This window comes from Mytilus californianus, unplaced genomic scaffold, assembly GCF_021869535.1.
Source record: "Mytilus californianus isolate M0D057914Y unplaced genomic scaffold, xbMytCali1.0.p SCAF_15, whole genome shotgun sequence".
NCBI lineage: Eukaryota > Metazoa > Mollusca > Bivalvia > Mytilida > Mytilidae > Mytilus > Mytilus californianus.
In genome coordinates, this window is record NW_026262637.1 from 24943539 (window position 1) to 24965757 (window position 22219).

General features: G+C 31.9%; 1 protein-coding gene across 10 annotated transcripts in view; it reads left to right on the forward strand.

Moving 5' to 3' along the window:
- LOC127725730 (uncharacterized) overlaps window positions 1-22219 on the forward strand; it is a 262471-nt gene that overhangs the window by 211115 nt on the left and 29137 nt on the right. For 2 of the 10 annotated variants that reach the window (XM_052232930.1, XM_052232929.1), the window contains 3 exons: window positions 633-724; window positions 1248-1536; window positions 2832-3887. The exons of 4 other annotated variants lie outside the window; for them this stretch is intronic. In XM_052232930.1, coding sequence (XP_052088890.1) covers window positions 633-724; window positions 1248-1536; window positions 2832-3505 — 1055 coding nt within the window. In that variant the 3' untranslated portion in view covers window positions 3506-3887. Of the gene's footprint in view, window positions 1-632; window positions 725-1247; window positions 1537-2831; window positions 3888-8087; window positions 8312-15163; window positions 15485-20324; window positions 20417-21832; window positions 22122-22219 lie in introns of those variants that run through there. 4 more of the 10 variants (XM_052232938.1, XM_052232933.1, XR_007993118.1 and 1 more) reach the window with 3 other exon arrangements.

Here is a 22219-nt window from a genome sequence, read left to right on the forward strand (position 1 = left end):
AATATGAATGATTATAGAAAATAAATATTTTCGACAAAGAGTAGTAGACATACCTTTCATAAAATGAATAATTGTTTGTATGTCATTAAAACATATGCGAAAGGCCCACTGACACGCCTGTGATCAGATACATTACTGATGAAAATGTTTATTTTTTATAATTTGACTTAAATTTTAGGTGACAAAATAAGGCACATCTCATACTACAGTGCTGTCAATGAGTTAAATACGTCGTGAAACGAGCCAACTTCCCCTTAAAAAAACATTTGAAAATGGTAACATTTCATATACAATATCAATTGAAACAAATTATTCACATATCTAGTTTCATACTTATATATGATATTGTTGAATGATTTCTGGGACCAAGCAGTCAATGACAGTTATATAATAATTGTCTGTAGGCATAAAGAATAGTCTCCAGGGATGCACGGACCTATTAATTATAAGAAGAAAAAAACATTGGTGTGATTTCCCCAAATGCTTACAGCTTTAACATGTTAATGAAATTCATTTAGAAAGCTGTACTGTATAATATCATTATTGGAATCGTATTCTACATATTGAAATCCAGAGCATACATTTCATATTGCTTATTTGTAATAATTCTAAAGAAGTAATTCTATTTTCAGTTGCGAAGATGAAAAATGGAAAAGACTTAGATATTCCAATACGATTAAATGAAGTAAAGTCTTTGCAATTTCCTCTGAAAAATATCAAAGAGGTAACATTTGTATGCAATCTATAATTAAGACCATATGATATTTGAAGCTTCCAATGTCAATTTATTACTAAACACCCCAGTGCATTGTTAGGTTCCTGCTCAAGTATTTCTTTTCCATTTGCTAAGATATAAAAAAAAGGTTAAATCAATGATATTCGAATCTGCGAACAATATTATGTCAACCAAGGAGATTTATGAAGTCATTGTTGAAAACGACATATATATATATATATAGACATTTTACTCATCAGATATCAAATGATATTATTCTCAGCTTTTCCCTTCCTTCAGCTTACTTATCAGTATTTATGCTACCAACAACTTATTTAGTTTATCATTCAAAACAAGTGATATGAAAAGAAAATGACATTTCCGATATTTACAAATGCCCTAAAAAGTATTCATCTTTACTCATTTTAAACCAATTATTTGAATAATGAATGATTCCGAAATGAAAATACAAGAACAAATTAACTAAGATAAACCGCTTAATTTGCCTATTTGTTTTAATTTTTCATTTTAGGCAATTTTTCCGATACAAGTCGACCATAGACCTGTATCAAGATATACATTTTACAACAAAACCAAGTTTACATTTGATAAAATATGGATAATATTTTTTAAACAATCGAGAGACCAATTTCATGTTTTTATTCATGTCGGACAAAAATTGGATTTTACATTGCCTTTTGACTTGCCCGTTGCTACAGTTTGTGGAGTAAAGATTATCGTTGGATGTATTTTATTTGATAGCAAGACAATCCGATTATCAACAATAGAAATAAACACCAAAACAACTAATTTTAAAACATGTAAGTATAAATATTTGTTTATATGTGAGTGATTTATGAAGAACTTTTTAACGATTAACATATTTTATGATTCTAGTTTGATAATTAGTTAATGATTTTACAAATTTTATACCAAATTTTCCTAGTTTCTCAAACCTTTTCAATCTCTGTTTTAACAGTGTATAAATTACATTTTATATTTTAATCAATAGACGATACGTGTGAAGAAAGAAACGTGCATTTAAGATTGATAAGAGTGCTTGTCAGTTGCACGCCAAGGTTTTAAAGTTTATCTTTAATTTTCTCATACTTTAAAATATCGAGTTCACTTAACAAACCAGACACCTTACTCACAGTTTACTATCATATATTACATTTGACAAACAGAAATTCGATAAGGCAATTTTTCATCATATTATTCGAAAACTTAAAGGTTAAAAATCTCTGAAAAAACACCCTTCAGATATTCTGCCTTCAAATTATTTGTATTTCATGGAAAACTTTAAATTTTACCAATTTAAAAAAAGAGACGAAAGAACCAAAGGGACATTCAAACTCATACTCGAAAACAAGCTGACAATGCCATGTCAAAAATAAAAACGACCAAACGACAAAATACAGTACACAAAGCTCAACATAGAAAACTAAAGACTGAGCAACATGAACCCTACCAAAAACAGGGGGTGATTTCAGGTGCTCCGAAAAGGTAAGCAAATCCTGCTCCACATGTGAAGTTGTCATTGATATTTAGATATGGGCAAATGCTTTACATAAACAGATGTTTAGTTACAAGATACATGTATCTTATAAAGATTTGTTAAGGGTAAAGTATCTTCTTTAGATGACCTTGGCACATAACTTATTTCTAAAAATAACTATGTGTTAAAAAGCCTTTTAAGGTTCAACAAGTTTATGACGTCATACTGATATCACAACTGACTTTTCAGTACTGAAATGTACTTATTATATCATTTCTTTTCATTTATCATTATTTAGAAATTGACGACTCTAACGTTTTTGCAATTTCAGGAACAAAATAATGGCTCTTATCATGCCTCCTCTTTTGGCAATAAAATAAATGTTAGACGTTTCATTTATTGCTCTATTTGTTTGAACATGAGTTAGATCTATAGTTCTGATATTAGCTTACCTCGTCTAATCTTTGTCAATGTATATCAGTTTTGAAATGTTTATATTTTCAATCACATATTCTTATTTCATAGATTAATGTTTTTAAATTTGATATTTTATTGTTCGTGTTAGTAGCCATGCAAACGAGATAAGTAATAACATATAAATTATTCATTTGATTTCAGATTTTACAAAGGCAGAATATGAAACACTTTATAATAAGGCAATTGAATTTATAAAAACAAGGAAAAGTCATGTCCGCTCTATTGAGTATTTCTATAGAAACAAATCAGAACAATATTTTGCTTCGATTACAGTAGACCATAGTGGTATAATGAAACCATACAAAAAAGATCTTAACGGTGATCCTTGCTCTGTAATAAACGGGCGATTGGATGGTTTGTTTTTCAGTACAACTGTAGATTTTCAGACAAACCAACCATTTAGATACTCTCCGTTTGGACCGCTCAGATTGCATATAACTGCCAGTTTTTTATTCATTCCAAATCTTAATCTTTACTTTGCTGACTTTTATTGTCATTATAAAGTTCATTATGTAACTGTGATTCTGACCAGAAAAGATTCCTTGGCAGACAATTTCTGTAAGGAACGTCTTAAGGAACTCGATATACAAAATAATCCATTCATCTATCTAAAAACATCAAAAACATTAAATAACATACTGGTGCGTCATGGCAATGGTATGAGAATAGAGGTTCTATATACGGAAGACCTGAATATTCATGAAATAATCCAAAATCAACAAGGACATTTCGAACGAGTACCTGTTATAGGTAGAGGCGAAAGTAGACCAAACGGCATTCCTAAGAATAAAAACTGTACAATTTGCAACTTATAAGATGTAGAACATTAATTTGTATTATACAGGCGTAGTTGTTACGATGCCCAAGAAGAACATGTTCAAGTGGCGCTGGCGGGAGAACAAAATTTTGCGGCAAACAAACTTTTTGGTTACTGTTGTTTGTCATATGTTATGCATAGAAAAAACCAGTTCAATCATTTTGTACCTTGACGTTGTATGGGTTTTTATAAACTAGAACGTCCAAGTAGGTCTGGATGTCCTCCATCATACATTTGCTAGGGATTCTTGTAAACTTATGATTAAATACATAAGATACATTGAATATTATTTTATGTTTGCAATCGTACAGATGATTTTTGTTTATTATTCCTATCAAAATGTCAATAACACTTATTCAATTGTATGCGTCCGAAGCGCTTTTCTGGATTGACCTTCATCAGGAATGCTAAAATTCGGATGGATAAATACCGAACCGCACTAATGAGGAGCTATACAACCAAAGGGACCGAAAAGTATTAACCAAATCAAGTAATGTGTTAGCCGTCGTTTTCAAGTATTCTGCTCACTGAAGATTTTTAATTAAACATATTTTGGATAAATTGTCTTTTCCCCATTTATTTCCAAATGTATGATACTTGTAGCAATACACAATAGGTGTGTTCGCCTGGATACTTTCCGTGGACTATGAATGTTATTTGTGTTCGTCTTCATAATACGCACGGTGCAAAGAATTTTTTGAAGTATATCTGCTTGTGCAGGCTTTTGTCCTTTGTTATACAATCTAAAGATGAAGATATTTTACAAATTTGTGGTTTTCAAATTAGATTTGTCGAAAATGTCAAAATATCCACTCCTGTAGTCTATATATCCATAGACAGTAGTGCTATTCCAAATTCATATTGTTTATCAAATGACTACACAGTAACGTGAAAAATCTACGGTTGATGAAATTTTACAATAACTGTCCATATTACAGTCCAGCTGTCAACACTTTTTTCCGTTTATCAAATATCCCCGATACGATCGATCATTTTTATATAAAAAAAGACTTTTAACAAAATGTGAAAATCATTCGAAACACAAAGGATTTCCTTTCCACATGCATTAGTTGGCCGTAGCCGTATTTGTTGCAATAGCGTCGTAATTGATTTCATTTGAGTCCCACTGAATTATCATATGTAGATGAAGTGCGCGCCTGGCGTACACAATTATAAGCCTGGTATCTTTGATAATTTTATCCTGTGTAGTGACTGTTATTGACAACAAACGACACACTTGGAAATGTCAACTGGAGGCCTTAAAATAGAAAATAGGTTTGGGAAGATTATATACATTCATCACTCATAGTTTTGGTTTGCTTGCCATGCAAGCTTACAAAGTTGTATATGATACATTGCTAATTTAGTTAAACGTAATTGTTGATCTTCAACCATTTAAAACACTGGCCTTTATGATTGTGAGTTCGATCAATATGATTTCAGAAAAATATTTTTCTTGATTTTTCGTTTTAACAAATAGTCAATTACTGATGACATTTTGTTCGTTTACCCTATTATACCTACTTTTGCCTTGTATTAAGGACAGAATTCAGACTCCAAATTATGTAACCACATTGTTTAATCCTGAAATTAGAGGCCGTAGAATATTATTTTAAATTAACTATTATGTTAATGTCTGGGCTATAAATCAGATAAATAACTTAAAACTTCGACCTTTTAGACATTTTAATGTATGAAAAAACTGCAGCATGAGATTTACTCACAAATCTGGAAGGTAAAAAAGGGGAGGTATCATGAATTAAGAGTCATTATAAGGACCCCAAAATTGCACACTAATTAACATAATTGGTTCTTTTCAAAATTATGTACACTGGTTTGCTAAAAAAATATTATGATATAATCTGGCCACAATTTAATGTCATGACTTTTCGAAATTGATACATTTTAACTGAAAGGGCCATGTATTCTTAATAAATTAGATTGATGTTTATCCACATCTCTTTTAATTCATTGAAACATTATATTGTTGTATATCATGAAAAACCTCAAAGATATTCCTCTAATGTCTATTGCCAATTATAATTATGTTAAAAAACGAATAAATGATTTAGGCAAACTAATATAGTGTTATGTAACTGTACGACCAAGTTTTACATATTCCGGATCGGATTCATCATCTTAACAATATTAGCATGTGTAAAAGTTTCTTTTTATCCATTGCAGGATAGAGGAACTTTATTGAAACAAATATATAATATTTATAACAATTCTTTAAACACCTAGAAAACTTGTAAATGAAAATAGTTAGACTGCATTTTCTGTCAAAAACTAACACATGTAAATTTTAATATAAATATAGTCAAAACAAACTATACAAATAATCGACAAATTTTGTAGAAAATGTGTTTATACAATATTATCAAATTGGTTTAAAGTAATTATTGTGTATGGTTTTTTTTTGTCTTTGTTGACAACATTGCTTTTTTGTTTTAACTTTTTCATTTTTTAAAGTAAATGCATAAGGGAAAACGATAGTATTTTTCTCCATAGACGACAACGCTAACATTTTCTAAATTTGCCACTTTTCATAATAAAATCCTTGACAAAACAGTTAGTACTTTTTTATTCTGTTTTAGAATTTGAAGTCAAATGATTGCATGACCATTTTCGAACGAAACTTGTTTAAAGTATCCATGGCAACCATCATTTTACATCAAATTTATGAAAACTTCTAAGCCTTTTCAAATAATTCTCAAGAAAATTAAAAACTGCAGTTATTTATAAATAAATAGATAAAATATCATACCCTTACATCCAATCACAGCGCTCCAAAGTTGACTCCATTCACTTGCTGTGGGTACACAAAAGTCCAACCTAAAGCCGGGAAAATGTAATACTTCTTTTTTTCCCATTAATCAGATCGCATTTTAGCCTACAGAAATATTGCTTATTTACTAGATATATCCTGGACTGTTTTTGAATAAAACTTGGACATATAAAAATTAATTTACTCTCAAAATGACATAACTCATCCAAATATAAATATTTCTGTAAAATGCCTACAAAGGTAAGGATATATAGTCATTGTCATTTATTGTCATTTTAGCGATATTTTTTAACATTGTCAGGTTTGGCTAGCCATAAAACCAGGTTCAACCCACCATTTTTTCTTAAAATGTCCTGTACCAAGTCAGGAATATGGCAGTTGTTATCAAATAGTTCGTTTCTATGTATGTTTGCGTTTGTTTTTGTTGCACTTCAGTGTTCCTGTTGATCCTTTGTTTTCCTCTTATAGTTGATGTGTTTCCCTCGGTTTTAGTTTGTAACCCGGATGTGTTTTCTCAAAATCGATTTATGACTTTTGAACACCGGTTTACTACTGTTGCCTTTACATATAGATTCTATGACGCATTTTGTATAAAAATGACTTTATCTAACAGGATAAAACTCACCTTATATGAATTCAAAGTAGGTGAGGTTTATTATAAAACTTTTGATCACATATACTCAAGTAGTTGTTATATTTATGTTTAAACTTTGGTTTAAAATCTTACCAGAAATAATGTCTGTTAATTTACATTTTGCATAATATTCACTAGAAAAAAACGATCAATTCACTACAAAAAAAAAACACGACACAAACAGCCAACTATAACTACCATGTATTGTTTGACATGGCAACCAATAACATATTAATATTCCGACTATCCGTCTAAGACATGAGCCAATCAAAACATATAATTTTAACCATGTCAGCTGCACCCCGCATTTCAGCATTCATAATTCTTAGATGTAGCGGTTTTATTCTTTTCACATCACGTTATTGTATTGTTTTATTTCGTTTTGTAAGTACAGCAAATTTTAACACATATCACACAATTTCTTCAATAAAAGCGCATTGGACTTGCATATTCAAGACGCTATATTGCTGATTTGAAATAAATGGTAAATCCGGCTTTGTTCTAGACCGACACAAAGAGCCGGATTTGTGGAGTGCTAATTTACAGGGTAACAGTCCACAATAAGACATGTCACCCTACTCGAACACATTTTTCTGGCTCCGGGCAGACCAGTCTTTGCTCTTATCCCGTGATCAGCAGTGAAGCAGAAAACATTAATTTACAAGTCTTTGATCCGTTTTGTTTGATCCGACCGATGATCGAACCCACGACCTCCCGCACTGAAGGCGAGCACGCTATCACGATACCACCGAGACAGTATATATATCCTTGCATGACGTATTTGCCTCAATTCATTAATGATATGATATGCTCAGTTTTTATTTACAAACCGGGGTTATAGTTTGTCGTTTAATAAATGATATTTTGTTTATGTCAATCTATATTGCTACAAATTTTGTTGGACGAAAAACTATTCATTATTTAGAATTGTTTTGTTGACTTGTTTGTGTTTACGTCGTCTTTCCTTCTTATGCAATGGCGTTATCAATTTTTCTTCGGCTTATAAGCATTGAATGTCCTCCTGATATCTTCTGCCTCTTTTTATGCAAACGAAATGACTATCTTATTTTGTGTTTATTTACATCCCCTATATGACATGCATATATCAGTTTACACATAAAACTACAATAGTAATCACCGATAATGCATAACATTAATAAATGATGTATTTTTAAATATTGATTTAATACTAAGACACGGTTGTATTACAAATAATGTGAAGATGCAGGTGTTACACCATTAACGATTTTTTCTGAAAATGCTTATCTATATACGGATGTTTTTTTGATACGCATGACTATTTCAGTTTGCCATTGTTATTCATTGTTAATTGCGGAAGGAAATTTCGTATGCGGATTTCTCATGAACCGTTGCTGATTAAGGTAAAACATATTGTTCACTCTTCTGTTATACAAAGCTGGGAAGAAAATAAATCAAACATGGGCATCCTAGTCACGTTATATACACTCTATTTTCCTTATATCATACTTGTAAACTAGGACAATTATCAACTAATAAAGACTTCCCTGTTAGTTAGTTCATGTTTGATATTTGTTTGAACAATAACTCGGCTTTACAATCATGGCAGATATTTACTCCTCAATCATTTAAATATTCGACGGATAACTGTTGTACGATTTTCCAACCTTGTGTAAAATAAGGTATTGGGGCAGCGCATTAATCGTTTTTAATCTTAGATTGTGTTGTCATAAGGAAGAACGTGTTGAATAAAGAAAAGCTTAACAATGAGAAAACGTTATTGAAAATATTTGTAAGGCATACGTCATATAAAGAAGAAGTCATATGCTCAAAACCCTTTTTACAAAAATGTAATTTTTAAAAGATTTTTAAGTTACCTTCGGTACTTATAGCCTTTATAAACATAACTGTACGAACCAATAATAAGAAAAGAAATTATAAACGGGAATTTGCTTACAGAAAAGAAATTTGAACACAAAACATGTAACGGAAAAATTTCGATCAAGATGTTTAACTATCAATTATTTTCCCGACCGAAAGTTTATAGTGGCATAATGACAACATTATGATGTCTGTTGTGTGGCTTTGTCTATATAGATCGGGACATGTTTCTTTCTCTTTAATGTCAATTGTTCGTTCACTGTTAGAACATGCTGCATGTATTGGGTCTTCATACTCAAACAAGATATACATAAATTGGAATCTGTTAAATAAGGGCCACTAAACTTATCAAAAATAGAATACATTTAAGATTGACAACTATCACTAGGATTACAAACATTATCGGCGTGACAGAAATGACATGACATGATTAAACTTTTCAACATTTTAACTCCAAAATGAGCGAGACCAGGTGCGTTGACAGGGTAAGTCCGCCATGCAAATCGACACTCAGCCAAATTGCCACAACCTGGAAAAGGACACAATCGGCAAAAAGTACAGATCAGAAAACTATCTTGGTATTTAAAGATCCGAGACCACAAAAACATATCGCGGGCGATTTGAGACAAATACACATCCCATTGATCATTAAGGGTACAATTAATATTTCCAATTTCGGTAATAGACTTTAAGCGTGGCTCTGGACTTTTTTTGCTCACACATTGTTGTCAATATAATGGAATTTTATGCGACTGTCATACAAGTGAGAGGTATAGCTAGCTATAAAACCAGGTTTTTTCCACCATTTTCTACATAAGGAAATACCTGTACCAAGTCAGGAATATGACAGTTGTTTTCCATTCGTTTGATTTATTTGCGCTTTTGATGTTGCTATTTTGTAAAGGACTTTCCGTTTTGAATTTTCCTTGGAGTTCGGTATTTTTGTCATTTTACTTTTTATACTGTATCAGATGCGAATTACAACATTAAATGTCTCTTCAGTAATAATCGACACCACAATGGACTAAAAGTATATTCAAATTCGAACAAGAAATTAATTAGAGTTTTGCATGAGGAAGGAATATTCCATAATTTAAAATGATATCGAAACCAAAATGGACTAAAAGTATATTCAAATTCGAACAAGAAATTAGAGTTTTGCATGAGGAAGAAATATTCCATAATTTAAAATGATATCCGAAATGTTATAACAGCAGATTTCAACCAAATAATATCCGTATTGTCATGCTATAAACAAAACACTTGCTACTGGGCTGATTATACCATCTGGAACTAACAATCCACTAGCTGCTGTATTGACCAAACAGTAGTACCAATCTTACTGCAACATATGTGCATTTATACATTAAATGTCTCTTCAGTGATGCTCGAGGCTACAATATTTGAAAAACTCAAACGTATAAATGCGGTGAAGAAATAATCAAACAAAGAAGGACCTAAAGTATAGCCAAATCCGGACAAGGAATCAGAGCTTTGAATGAGGGAGATATATTCCTTAATCTAATACGATTTTCGAAATGCTTTAACAGTACATTTTAATCAAACAATATCTTATCGACCCTGATATGCTGTCATGGTATTTTATTCTTCTTTATTAATGAATGTTTAGTTTTATAGCTTTTCACTGTCTGTTGACATTATTTTAATTTGTATTTGCTTACGTTAAACGATTCTTCCGCCTCTTTAATCCCTTCAAAGAATTTACCACATTATGTAAACCAAAAATGGTTCGAACTATTCTGTTCGGCGGTCTTAAGAAGGGAATAATATTTATTCCCCAAAACAAGACAATTCATATAGTATGTCAATCAATAATTAATCAATTAATAAAAAAAAAAGAATTGCACTGTAGACAATGAAAATAATTATCAATCAATACGAATGGATAACGGAATTTGCATATTAATTATTCTCACTTTGTAAATACAGCTGTTTTCCAAACCACGCCTCATTTGGAGAGATATCAAATATTCATAGATATTTTGTTTTGTTTATCTACTAGTTACAATATATGATATCCAGGTTTTATATCACAGAGACATACCTTTGGCATTTTACCAGTATAGATACAGTTTGATGGCGGTCATATTGAACTCTCAGAAAGATTCAGAGTGAAGTGAGGTGTAGTACAGAATACAGTACAATAAGTTTAAACTCTAAAAGTAGTGGATGTGGACTTCCATTACAGGTTATATTTTTTTACGAAACTTGATAGTAAAATGGCACATTAGTCGTTAAAGTAGTTCCTAACGGAAATTGCATTGTCTGCATTTACAGAAGTGCAACCTATAATGGAACTCTATCAATCAGTTTACATTTTCAACATACAATTAACAGTCTGTTTATTTATTATGTTTATATAAACTCTACTTTTCATTTAAATTAAATTTCATTTTCCATTGTCATGTTTCGAATGCGATCAATATCACAGATTAAAAAAAACGACATAACGGCTATGACCAAGTTATCTTATAAATTATTTTTTTATATACATAGACGACACAGCATCTCCCTAAACAAATTCAAAGAAAATTTCAAACGATGTGCAACATATCCAAAATATAAGGCACTGAAATGTGCATAGTCTTTGTAAGCCTTGATGGATGTGAAATGAACATCAAATTCTATGAAATAAAAATGAGTGACCGCACCGACCACACTACTATTTAGAGTTTGAACCTAGGACCAACAACTATAATGCAGTATAGTCAAATACAAATGCAAATGCACAAATTTTCCAGCTTCTACAGCCCGACTTAAAAATTAATTACATTATTAGTCATTTGTCAATGTAAAACCTTAAAAATGAGTATCAGAGCTCGCTGTAAAGCAAGCTCTAAATATCTGGGAATAGTGATACAATCCGTTGTTACAGTTTCATATAGAGTATACTGTCTGCTCTGAGGTGAACTAAAATATGAAATACTCTTTCAAATCTGCATACTGCATAGCCCTAGGATGAGCGTTATTTTATTAACTTTGTGTTTATTGTATTAAGCGTAATAGTATAATTAGCAATTCGGCCAATATTGACGACTTTGAAGGGAAGAATTGATTTCAAAAATATGCGGTGGTCAATTCATATCCATATATTAGTTCATAGAACAAGAAGTTAATTAACACCTTAGTCATGTTGAATCCTTAAGATTATCCGTGTACAATCTCAACAAGTGGCACCTGATAAAAACCATGGAAGTATAATGACCCTCGATATTACTTCTGTGATAAAACGTACAGATACTGATAAAGCAGTTGTTAAAAACGTTAACCTTGTTTTTGTATTAGATAACATGTACCTTATTTACACCAAGATATTACGATTAATGCAAATAATTTTGGAGGAATGTATTCAGCAATTTGATCTTATAAATGGTAAAGCACGATAAATACAGGATATCCAATTTAATGATATCTTTGTGTAAATATTTATGAATAAAAATAGACATTTTTTACAATACCAAGGAAATTAATTGTAAGAAGTCCTATATAAGAAATCCTTGACAATACTTCAAATAATGATTCCTTTTAAATAATAAATGGGTTTTTTTTATAATAAATTTGGTACTTTATTATATGTATTTTTTTTATACTTGAGACAAAGACATACTTGACAGGATGATAATGGATTTAATCACGATGAAGAATATATGAACATTTTTCACGATGCTAAACTAGTATGCATATTATAAAATTTTCAAAAGTTGAAAATATTTAAAAAAATAATCTTGCCGTTGGTACTAAACAACTGCTATGGGAAAGTTGATCATGATCAAAGCATATACATTAAAACTGTATTGAATGCATTGTTTAAAAATTACAAACCACTTGATACTAGTTTATGAAATTCTATTATTCTGATGTTTTAAAATTGAAGATAAACTTGTATTTTAACAAGCCTCATATTTCTCTTCATTGTCATGGCTCTAAAAATCTTTTGCTGAAGCAAACGAAATATTTGAACCAAAATAAGTGCCTCAATGGTTACTTCGTTTAAGCAGTCATTTGTCTCCAACAGTCACTGTCATACCCTCTCAAAAGTTTTTTCTATATAATTTAACTCTTTTCAACGGTCACCGGTCTAACGCGATCATCGGTCACCTAATTTTAGAATGCAATCGTTATTTCACCGTTAACAACGGTGATTTTAACTGTTTTAACTACCAATATAATCATGGCAAAACATAAATTTGTTCAGTATCGAAGTCAAAATGAGGATCATAATCCGTTTGCAACCGCAATCGGGCAATGTAAGGTCAATTTGTTAATTCCTCTTGTTCTAATCCTTCAGTTTCTATTGAAAACAGTATCACCGACTTATTCCTGTCCACGGGCGATGTCGAAATCGGAATTATTCTGAACCTCTTTTAAAAGATTGCCTCTCTAGAGCGATCACTTGTAATACTTCCCATGAGTGACTGCTTAATACAGGTTTGACTGTTTATCCACTCAGAGACAATATTGATGAATGCATATGACTCTATTACAATTTACATTGAACTTTTCTATCTATGTTTTAGCAGGAAATAATGTACGGTGACCCCATTTTTCTTTTGATATTCCGAAAGCATTTTTTTTAGATCATCTTCTTACATTTTATTCAAAATTATATTATTTAGTTTACCTTCTGTTCGTAATGATTCTATTTCTCGGTATAAAATATACTAAACGTGTTATATTTTCTCAGCCTGCAGATTGAAAACAAGCTCAGTGATTTATCATATTTATTATATTCTAAACATATCGCAATATATAATACATTTTAGCAAAGTAAGAAAAAATTCTATCATTTTCGTTTATACTCCCATACTTCCTTAAGTGTAAATTTCTTTTATTTAGTGGATACAGTCTAAAGTGACGGTAAATGGTTTTCGTATCCATAAAATTTACACAAAAGTCGCCACACAAGTAACCATTGGCGTTCGTTCAAAAGGAGATTTAAAGTCCGAGTCTATGGTGCAAAATCTAACTTTTGGTAACCTTTTATAAGTTATAAGAAGATTTCAATTCATGTAAAAACATATTTTGAGAAAAACTGCGAATTTCTGACGGGAACTCACACAGAGCGAACTGGTACTGAAGCAATATTGATATTTAAATGTATTTGAGATGTAGATTTTTATAAAACAAATTTCTCTTTTCAAATAAAAACAAACTGTCCTAAGTCAAGAGCCTGTTGTTCAGTGGTTGTCGTTTGTTGGTGCTTCAAAAGTGTTTCTCGTTTCTCGTTTTTTATATAGTTTAGACCGTTGGTTTTCCTGTTTGAATTGTTTTACACTAGTCATTTGGAGGCCCTTTATAGCTTGCTGTTCGGTGTGAGCCAAGGCTCCGTGTTGAAGGCCGTACTTTGACCTATAATTAACTTTTTATACATTGTGATTTGGATGCAGAGTTGTCTCATTGGCACTCATACCACATCTTCTTATTTATATTGACATATATCACTGTATCAATGCAAAAACAAAATATTGAATTAATTTCTAAATTCAACTATTATTAACTTTTTATCTCGACAAGAAGACTTATTTTCTCGTTTGACTTGTTTTATGTCGGGACCTTTTATAGCTTTCTATTCGGTATGGGTTTTTCTCATTGTTGAGGGCGGCATTGTGACATATACTTGCTTACATCGACGTCATTTGGTCTCTGGTGGATATTTGTTTCGTTGGAAATCATACCACATCTTCTGATTTTAAATTTATGTTATTCTGATTTTTCTCTCAATAAGATTTCGAATATTTGTATTCTGTATAAACTGTGATACAATTTATATTGAATACATACAATAAAAATAATTGAAAACTTCAAAAATACTAACAATACAGTTGCTGTTGTCATACACTTGATTACTGACAACTTCTAAAATGGCTACGTTCGCTATGACAAAACCACTGTGTACTGGCATCATATATCTGCATGCTTCCGGCACACGCCAAGGTATAGAAATTTGTATTATCGGTTGATTGAATATTGTGTTGCCAATTATTAGGGTCAATCGGATAGCCCCTGTCACGTATTATTATCGCGGGATTTTAAATAACTTTCGAGATTAGGGTTGATGAGTCGCTTTATTGGGAAACTGTATTGAGTATTTCTTAAAATGAACTTAAAAATTTTGCTGATACATTATTGTATTGCAGGATATTCATTCAATCTCATTTAGATCAGTATACCTAGGACCTATGGTGTGACCTCGGATGGAGATCGATTGTGCATGTACTCAGCTTGTTAAAAAATTGGATGGAATGTCGGCTGAAAGAGATTTCTTTTTCATTTTCTATTATTTTTATCTTTCCATAGTTTTGTTGCTTTTTTTGTTACAAAACGCGTTCATCCACATTTTCTTTAATATTTAGCATTGATGTAGCAAAGCAGTATGACACACAGTCAAGGAATCCTCTTTCATGGACAAATTGACGATGGGAATAGAAAAATGCATTTCAAGGTTCTTGGGCCAGAAAGAATGAATTGTTTACTAGTATTTTTACGAACCGATATACCATCACTCAATGGAATAACAATGATAGCTGATGGCACGGTAAATGAACACGATTTACCAATGATCTTTGTTTCTGGATCAGAATATTATTATTGCCTTGAGATCTATGGATTGAAAAAGGAAAAAGAGATGGAAGAACATTACACGTCTTAAGCCTACGGACGCACACAGTTTTTAGGTAAAACTTTAACATCTTATTGTCCGTGTCGACTTCATAATGAAAAACGTAATGATAATACTAATGTTAATTATAATAACAATGCTAATGAAAATAATAATATTTTCGTATAATGGCTAAGATATCGTATAATGACATAAACTTAAAAAAAAGCTAACCTCTATGAATAACTAACTAAAATTACATTTACATTCTCTGAATTAAGAATTGTCTCCACTTGTCCATTTCACAATTAAAATTAACACTTTTAGCGATAAGGTTTAAGGTCCTAGAACAAGAAGGGTAGTTTTTAACACATATTGTGTATTATTAAGTCTCTATTCGTTGACAGGTCAAGAGAATACAATTTTGTAATCGGACGCGAAGTAAGTCAATTCTTTGTCCGTATTACATAAGATCTCGTTTTCCCATCACCTCCAATGTTCAATTGATCAATTATAGCTAGGTTCCACTTTGTCCTCGGTGATTCTTCGTACACTTGAACAACATATCAAACCTTGATTGTCTGATTGTCCTTTCCGGTGTTTTGATGATTTTCTTGAAGAAAAGGTAAGATACTCGTGCTTCCATTTGTACCAAAACTGTTGAATTAGTTGAGATTTTAAACGCCACAGTTTATTCACAGAATCGTGGGTCAACTCGCACGTCGAATGTTCATAGTCTCTATTATCATGGTATTGTAGTGTTGTTATCCTCTGTCTATAGTAAATGTGGCGAGACATAAGTTAATGGACGGTCGTTCAAAATAGTTTCAATTTCAGTCAAAATAGTCTTTAGAAGTTCTATGTTGTTAAGGGAACGTATTAAAACCTTTTTGACAGAGTCTTTTATAATCCCTACCAATCTTTCCCAAAAGACCGTACCACAGTGTGCGTTTTGGTTTAAATGTCCGTGTTGTACCATAGAGATTTTCTTTAAATGACGCTAATTGTGTGAGTTTCTCTATATGCTTAGCGGCTGCAATGTAGGTAGTAGCATTGTCTGATATCATCGCTTTTGGTAGCGATTTTCTACTTACAAATCTTTTAAATGCTAAAATGAATGCTTCTTCTGTTAAATCGCTCACCACTTCTAAATGCACAGCGCGAGTGCTTGCACATGTATATAAACATATGTAAGCCTTACTAGTTGTTCCATCGTTGTTTTTCACTAGCATAGCTCCTGCAAAATGAATTCCTGTTACTGTGAACGGCGGTGCTTCTCGTAGTCTGTCTTTCGGTCAGGGTGGTGGATCTGGAGCTGTATACGGTCGTCATTTAATTTGTTACAGGTCACAAATTTGCGTAAGATACTGTTCGCAATTTGTCGTATAGTTGGCATCCAATATGTCTGACGGAGTAGTGTGACGGTACTTGACAGTCTTGAGTGTAAATGAGAAAATTGAGCATCCATTATAATAAGTTGTGTTGTGTTTATCTTTTGCAGGTAGCAATATCAAAATTTTGTAGATTCATCCAATGGTGCGTTATGAATCCGTCCTTCACTACGAATCAAGTTGTCCTTATAAATAAAAGTTCAGCTGTTTAGTTTAGTTGTGTTTCTTTTTTCACCTTCTATTTGTAAGCTTTGTTTGACGTCACAATAGTGTCTTTGTTGTACTTATTGTATCAAAATTAACCTTGCATTCTGTATTTTTTTTTGTATTAAGTGTTGCAGTTATTTAGTAGCTTTTCGACTGATCTACAATTCGTTATACATCTTCTTACATAGACTGTAACTCTTAAAAGAGTTGAATCTATCAATGTCAATTATGTTATTGATGTCCTGTATTACACCGTGGGTATTCAGTATTTATGTCGTGTCTACCGTAACTTCTTGTTGAGCAAAATTGCTTTTCATCTATTTTCCATTCAGGTAATTTTTTTCTCGTTTGTTAACTAGTCGGGGCCATTCATCCATAACACGTTTTCACTAAACTTTTCAGTTGTAATTCCTTTTGATAATAAATCGGCGGGTTTTGATTCTGATTCTATGTAAACCTTCCTGTCAAATCTTTGATCTCTTTTACTCGATTGGCGACAAATTGTTTTAACGTCTTGTTTTAACTCAACCAGCTCAACACAATTTGTTTATTAATGTGACTCAAAATGTGAGATAAAAATCGACCTGTATTTAGTGTCTTTTTGTTGTTTGGATGTACAAGTACCCGGCCACGTCCAATTATATTTGTATTTTTATCCATCTGATGAGTTAAGCCTCTTTCAACTGATTTTTATAGTTCGTTTTATGTTGTACTGTTACACCACTGTCCCAGGTTAGGGGAGGGTTGGGATCCCGCTAACATGTTTAACCCCGCCACATTCTGTATGTATGTACCTGTTCCAAGTCAGGAGCCTGTAATTCAGTGGTTGTCGTTTGTTTATGTGTTACATATTTGTTTTTCGTTTATTTTTTGTACAAAAATTAGGCCGTTAATTTTCTCGTTTGAATTGTTTTACCTTGTCATTTCGGGGCCTTTTATAGCTGACTTTGCGGTATGGGCTTTGCTCATTGTTGAAGGCCGTACGGTGACCTATAATTGTTAATTTCTGTGTCATTTGGTCTCTTGTGGAGAGTTGTCTCATTGACAATCATACCACATCTTCTTTTTATATTCCAATTACTATTGCCATTAGTTCTAGTTTTGGTATTGTTAGTTGTTTCAAATGTGCTACTCGATTTCTTGACATTTACATTGAACTATTTCCTTCCGAAACGAGATATGCACAAGATCCGTAAGCTTGCATTCTAGCACCTTTGAATACATGTTTTGCATTGTCTCTGTTCGAATCAAAGCAATTGATGAACTAATGACGGCGTATAAGAGTCTTTGTCGCTTCATTAATATCTCTTCTGATTTCAATCCATTCTGTGAGCAAATGATCAGGCAATAATGTTCGTCCGAATTCATATTATCGCCCGAAAGGTTTTTTTTTTTGCATAAACATTTTGCCTCGTACGGTCACTTGGTTGATGATCCCGAATGAATCATAAATCTTCGATATTTCTCTTAGTACTTTACATTTCGTGATGAGGTCTATTTCCGTGTCTAGCATATTTTCAGCATACTTAAGTGTATCATGATCTGTATTCCTACGCAAGCCTAATATTTAAACTATCTGTGCTGTGTCAAAAACTTTTTCAGATTCTGAAAGATGTTCTAATAGTATGTTATTTGATGTCCGTGGCGCGTTAATTAAATCCACCGACTGCAACAATTTGCGAATATTGCGACAATGCATCTTCGGAATTAAAACTAGATACAATATTTTCTACGTACTAATCTCTCATTAAACTATTGGTAACTTTTGTTTGATGGTTGTTGGAGTGCTTTGATAAAACAGCATTTGATATACAGGGTGCGCAGTTGGCTCCAAATAATACAGACTTGAACCTATATGTTGTCATACTACTGCTTTGGTCTGTTGGATTACTTTAAAATACTGTTGAAAATCTGGTTACGTCCCGGTCTTCAATATCCAGTTCAACATTTAGAAAGGGATATAATGTAACTTGTTATTAGTTTTGACTAAGTGTTCCTTGATAAACCATCGCTTTTCCTGTTTTTCAATGAGTTCTCCATACTTTTTTAAAACACGGGGTTCTTTACTAAGACGTCTAATTACATTTTCAGTCCCCTGCAAGACAACTGCTTTGTTTGTCGGTAATGGCGGACGATCGGTTTTCAAAGATAGCTTGGCGACATACTTGTTGTCAAGAAATGACACTGATGAGTTTTCATACATCATTTGAAATTGATAGAAAAACAGAGGATATGGGGTATCCCAGTAGCCCAGTTCTGTATTTGTTTTATTGCCTTCTATACCAAGGGACTCGATTTCCCAAAACTTTGTAAGATTGTATTCCTCTGTTTGACGAGACACAACAACGTTCAATATTGAATTTCTGTTTGATCCTCTTATACTTGTCGTTGGTCCAAAAAGTAAATATCTTAATTTGGATTCGACGGCAGTCGGTCCATTAACTCGAAAGGTTTTAACTGCAACTACATTCCACTGCTAAAGCGGTTTTAAATATAACACTAAAAGTTTTTTGTGGTGCGAGGGAAGAGTGTAAAACATTTTTACCATTATCTTTGTTTACTTGTTTATGCGATTCGTCCACCCTGTCATTTTTGGTACATACATGTATACTTGTATGATTGCATTTGTAGCATTTCTTACTTGTACTTGTAGTTTTGCAGTCATCTAATCTGTGACGACCGAGACAGTTAAAACATAGTCTCTCTCTCTTTTTATAACAGCTATACGTGCACCAACGGATGTGATTTGTGTGGAATTTACGGTTATATGCCCTTTTTCCTCATAATCCGCGTCGAAACTTTGCTGAATTTCCTGAAATTTCCTCGGGAGTTTCATAACTGCAACTCTATGTCCTTTCATGTAGCATGAATTAATTTATTGTTTGTCATTAAAACAAGGTGAAATTCCCACTTAAGCGCCTGTACTCGGTTAAATTACTGATGAACAATTCTAGTTTTTATGATTTGACTTTTATTTTAAGTAGCAATAATAAGACACTACAAATGTATCATGATAGAGTGTGGTCATTGCGTTACATAAGTCGTGACAGGAGCCAACGCCATTAAAAACAGGTTTACAATAATTGTCTGTATTTAAACTTGCAAAAAGGAATGACAAATAGATGCATGGAACTATTTTTTATCGAAAAAAAGTCACATGGGTGGGAGATTCCTCTTCTGCTTACAGAAATCAAATTAAATCGAAATCTAAACTGTATTTTGTCATTATTGAAATCGCATGTTTCATATTTGAAATCTATATCATACACTTCAGAAGGCTTATCTGTAATTATTTTAAAGAAATAAATCTATTTTCAGTTGCGAAGATGAACAATGGAAAAGACACTGACATTTATATACGGTTAAAAGAAGTAATGTCTTTGCGATTTCCTTTAAGAAATCACACAGAGGTAACACTTTTATACTATTTAGAATGGAGAACATATTTTAACATAAAGCTACCAATGTTCAGTTAATATTTGATATCTCAGGGTATTCAATTTCAGATTTATGTGCAAGTATTTATAGACTCAATACCAATTCAAGGTCTGATTTTTCCATTAAATTATGTGACCGGAAAAAGAACTTAATTTGAAATTTTATGGATTAGAAAGAAAAAAAGAGTTTACATTTTCTGAAAAGATTTTGTATTGAAATAAGTACCTTCTATTCAGTTTGGTGCTTCAGAATTTATTTTGATTTCAAATTATGCACTAAAAAAGACGACTTACATGTTTAATCTTTGTTTTCCTAATGTTAAAAATCAAACTGGCATTGAAATCCTCTTACATTTCAGTATTTCAGTTTTATTTGAGTTTATCATGTCGACGCACCCGAATATGCTCCATTTGGAGTTCATACGATTCCCTGTTTTTGTTACATTCATTTGTTTTCTTAAACATCAGTAAACTACTGTTGCATTAATCTATAGTTGCAACAACGTCATACTAGGTAAAAGAGAAACTCATTCAATTTTCAACTATGACACGGTATTTTTTGTTTTCTTTTAAATTCAAATGCAGTAGTGGTTTTTGAATTTTGTAAACAAATTTGTTTAATTTACTTGTTTTTTTTTCTTGAAAAATGTTTCATTGTTTTAATTGAAAATTTAGTTGGGGTTTTAATATTCACAAAACTTGTATAATCCGCCACATGATATGTATCTATTATACTTAAAGTATTGTTACATAATTGGTTGTCACATTGGTTTATCTAGAACTTTTTAAAATTCTAAGTCATCTGACATTTCTGTTGACATTATGTTCAGCTGACATGTCTGGAATTGGCTCGCTTAGAATTGTTGCGAATATTTTCCCATGAATGAAAACGTTTGTGGACAATAAATGTACATATTTTCAATGTTTATTGTATTTTGAAATGCTGTTCAAATACATATACATCAAACAACATTTCCTTTATTTTGAATTTAATACTTCTTTTTAAGACAGGTTAATTGACAAAACTGTGTATATTTATAAGGATTCTTGATATAAGTACGTCAATGAAACATCAAAGCTAAACACAAAAGAACAGAAACGACATATAGGGGGTAAATATAACATCAGACGGGCGTATATCATGTCAATCTATAAACCACTCAAGTCCAAATAAGTTTTAGAGTATCTGTACAGGGATTACTAGTTTATGCCATCAATATCGTTAGAAAAAGGAAAACTACAATAAATACAAATACCTTAAAGTGGATTAAACTGTTCCCTTTCTAAACCAATTAATTGAAAAATGAACGAATAAGATCAGAACATGAAGGAATAATGTTTCAGAATAACCAATACATTCGCATTCTTGTTTTAATTTTGTTATTTCAGGTCATTTTCCCGATCCAAGTCGACCATAGACCTTTATCAAGATATACTTTTTACAACAAAACCAAGTTTACAGTCGATACAATATGGATAATATTTGTTAAACAGTCCAAGGATCGATTACATGTTTTTATTCATGCCGGAAAAAAATTGAACTTTACATTGCCTTTCGACATGCCCATTGCTATAATGTGTGAAGTAAAGGTTATTATTGGATCTTGTTCATTTGACAGCAAGGAAATGCGCACATCAACAATAGAAATGAATACCAAAATGATTAATTTCAAAACCTGTAAGTATTAATTTTTAGAGTTGTATTTTAATTTGACTGAGACTGACTTATGAAGAACATTGCAACAGTGAACATTTTGTATGATTCAAATTTGATGA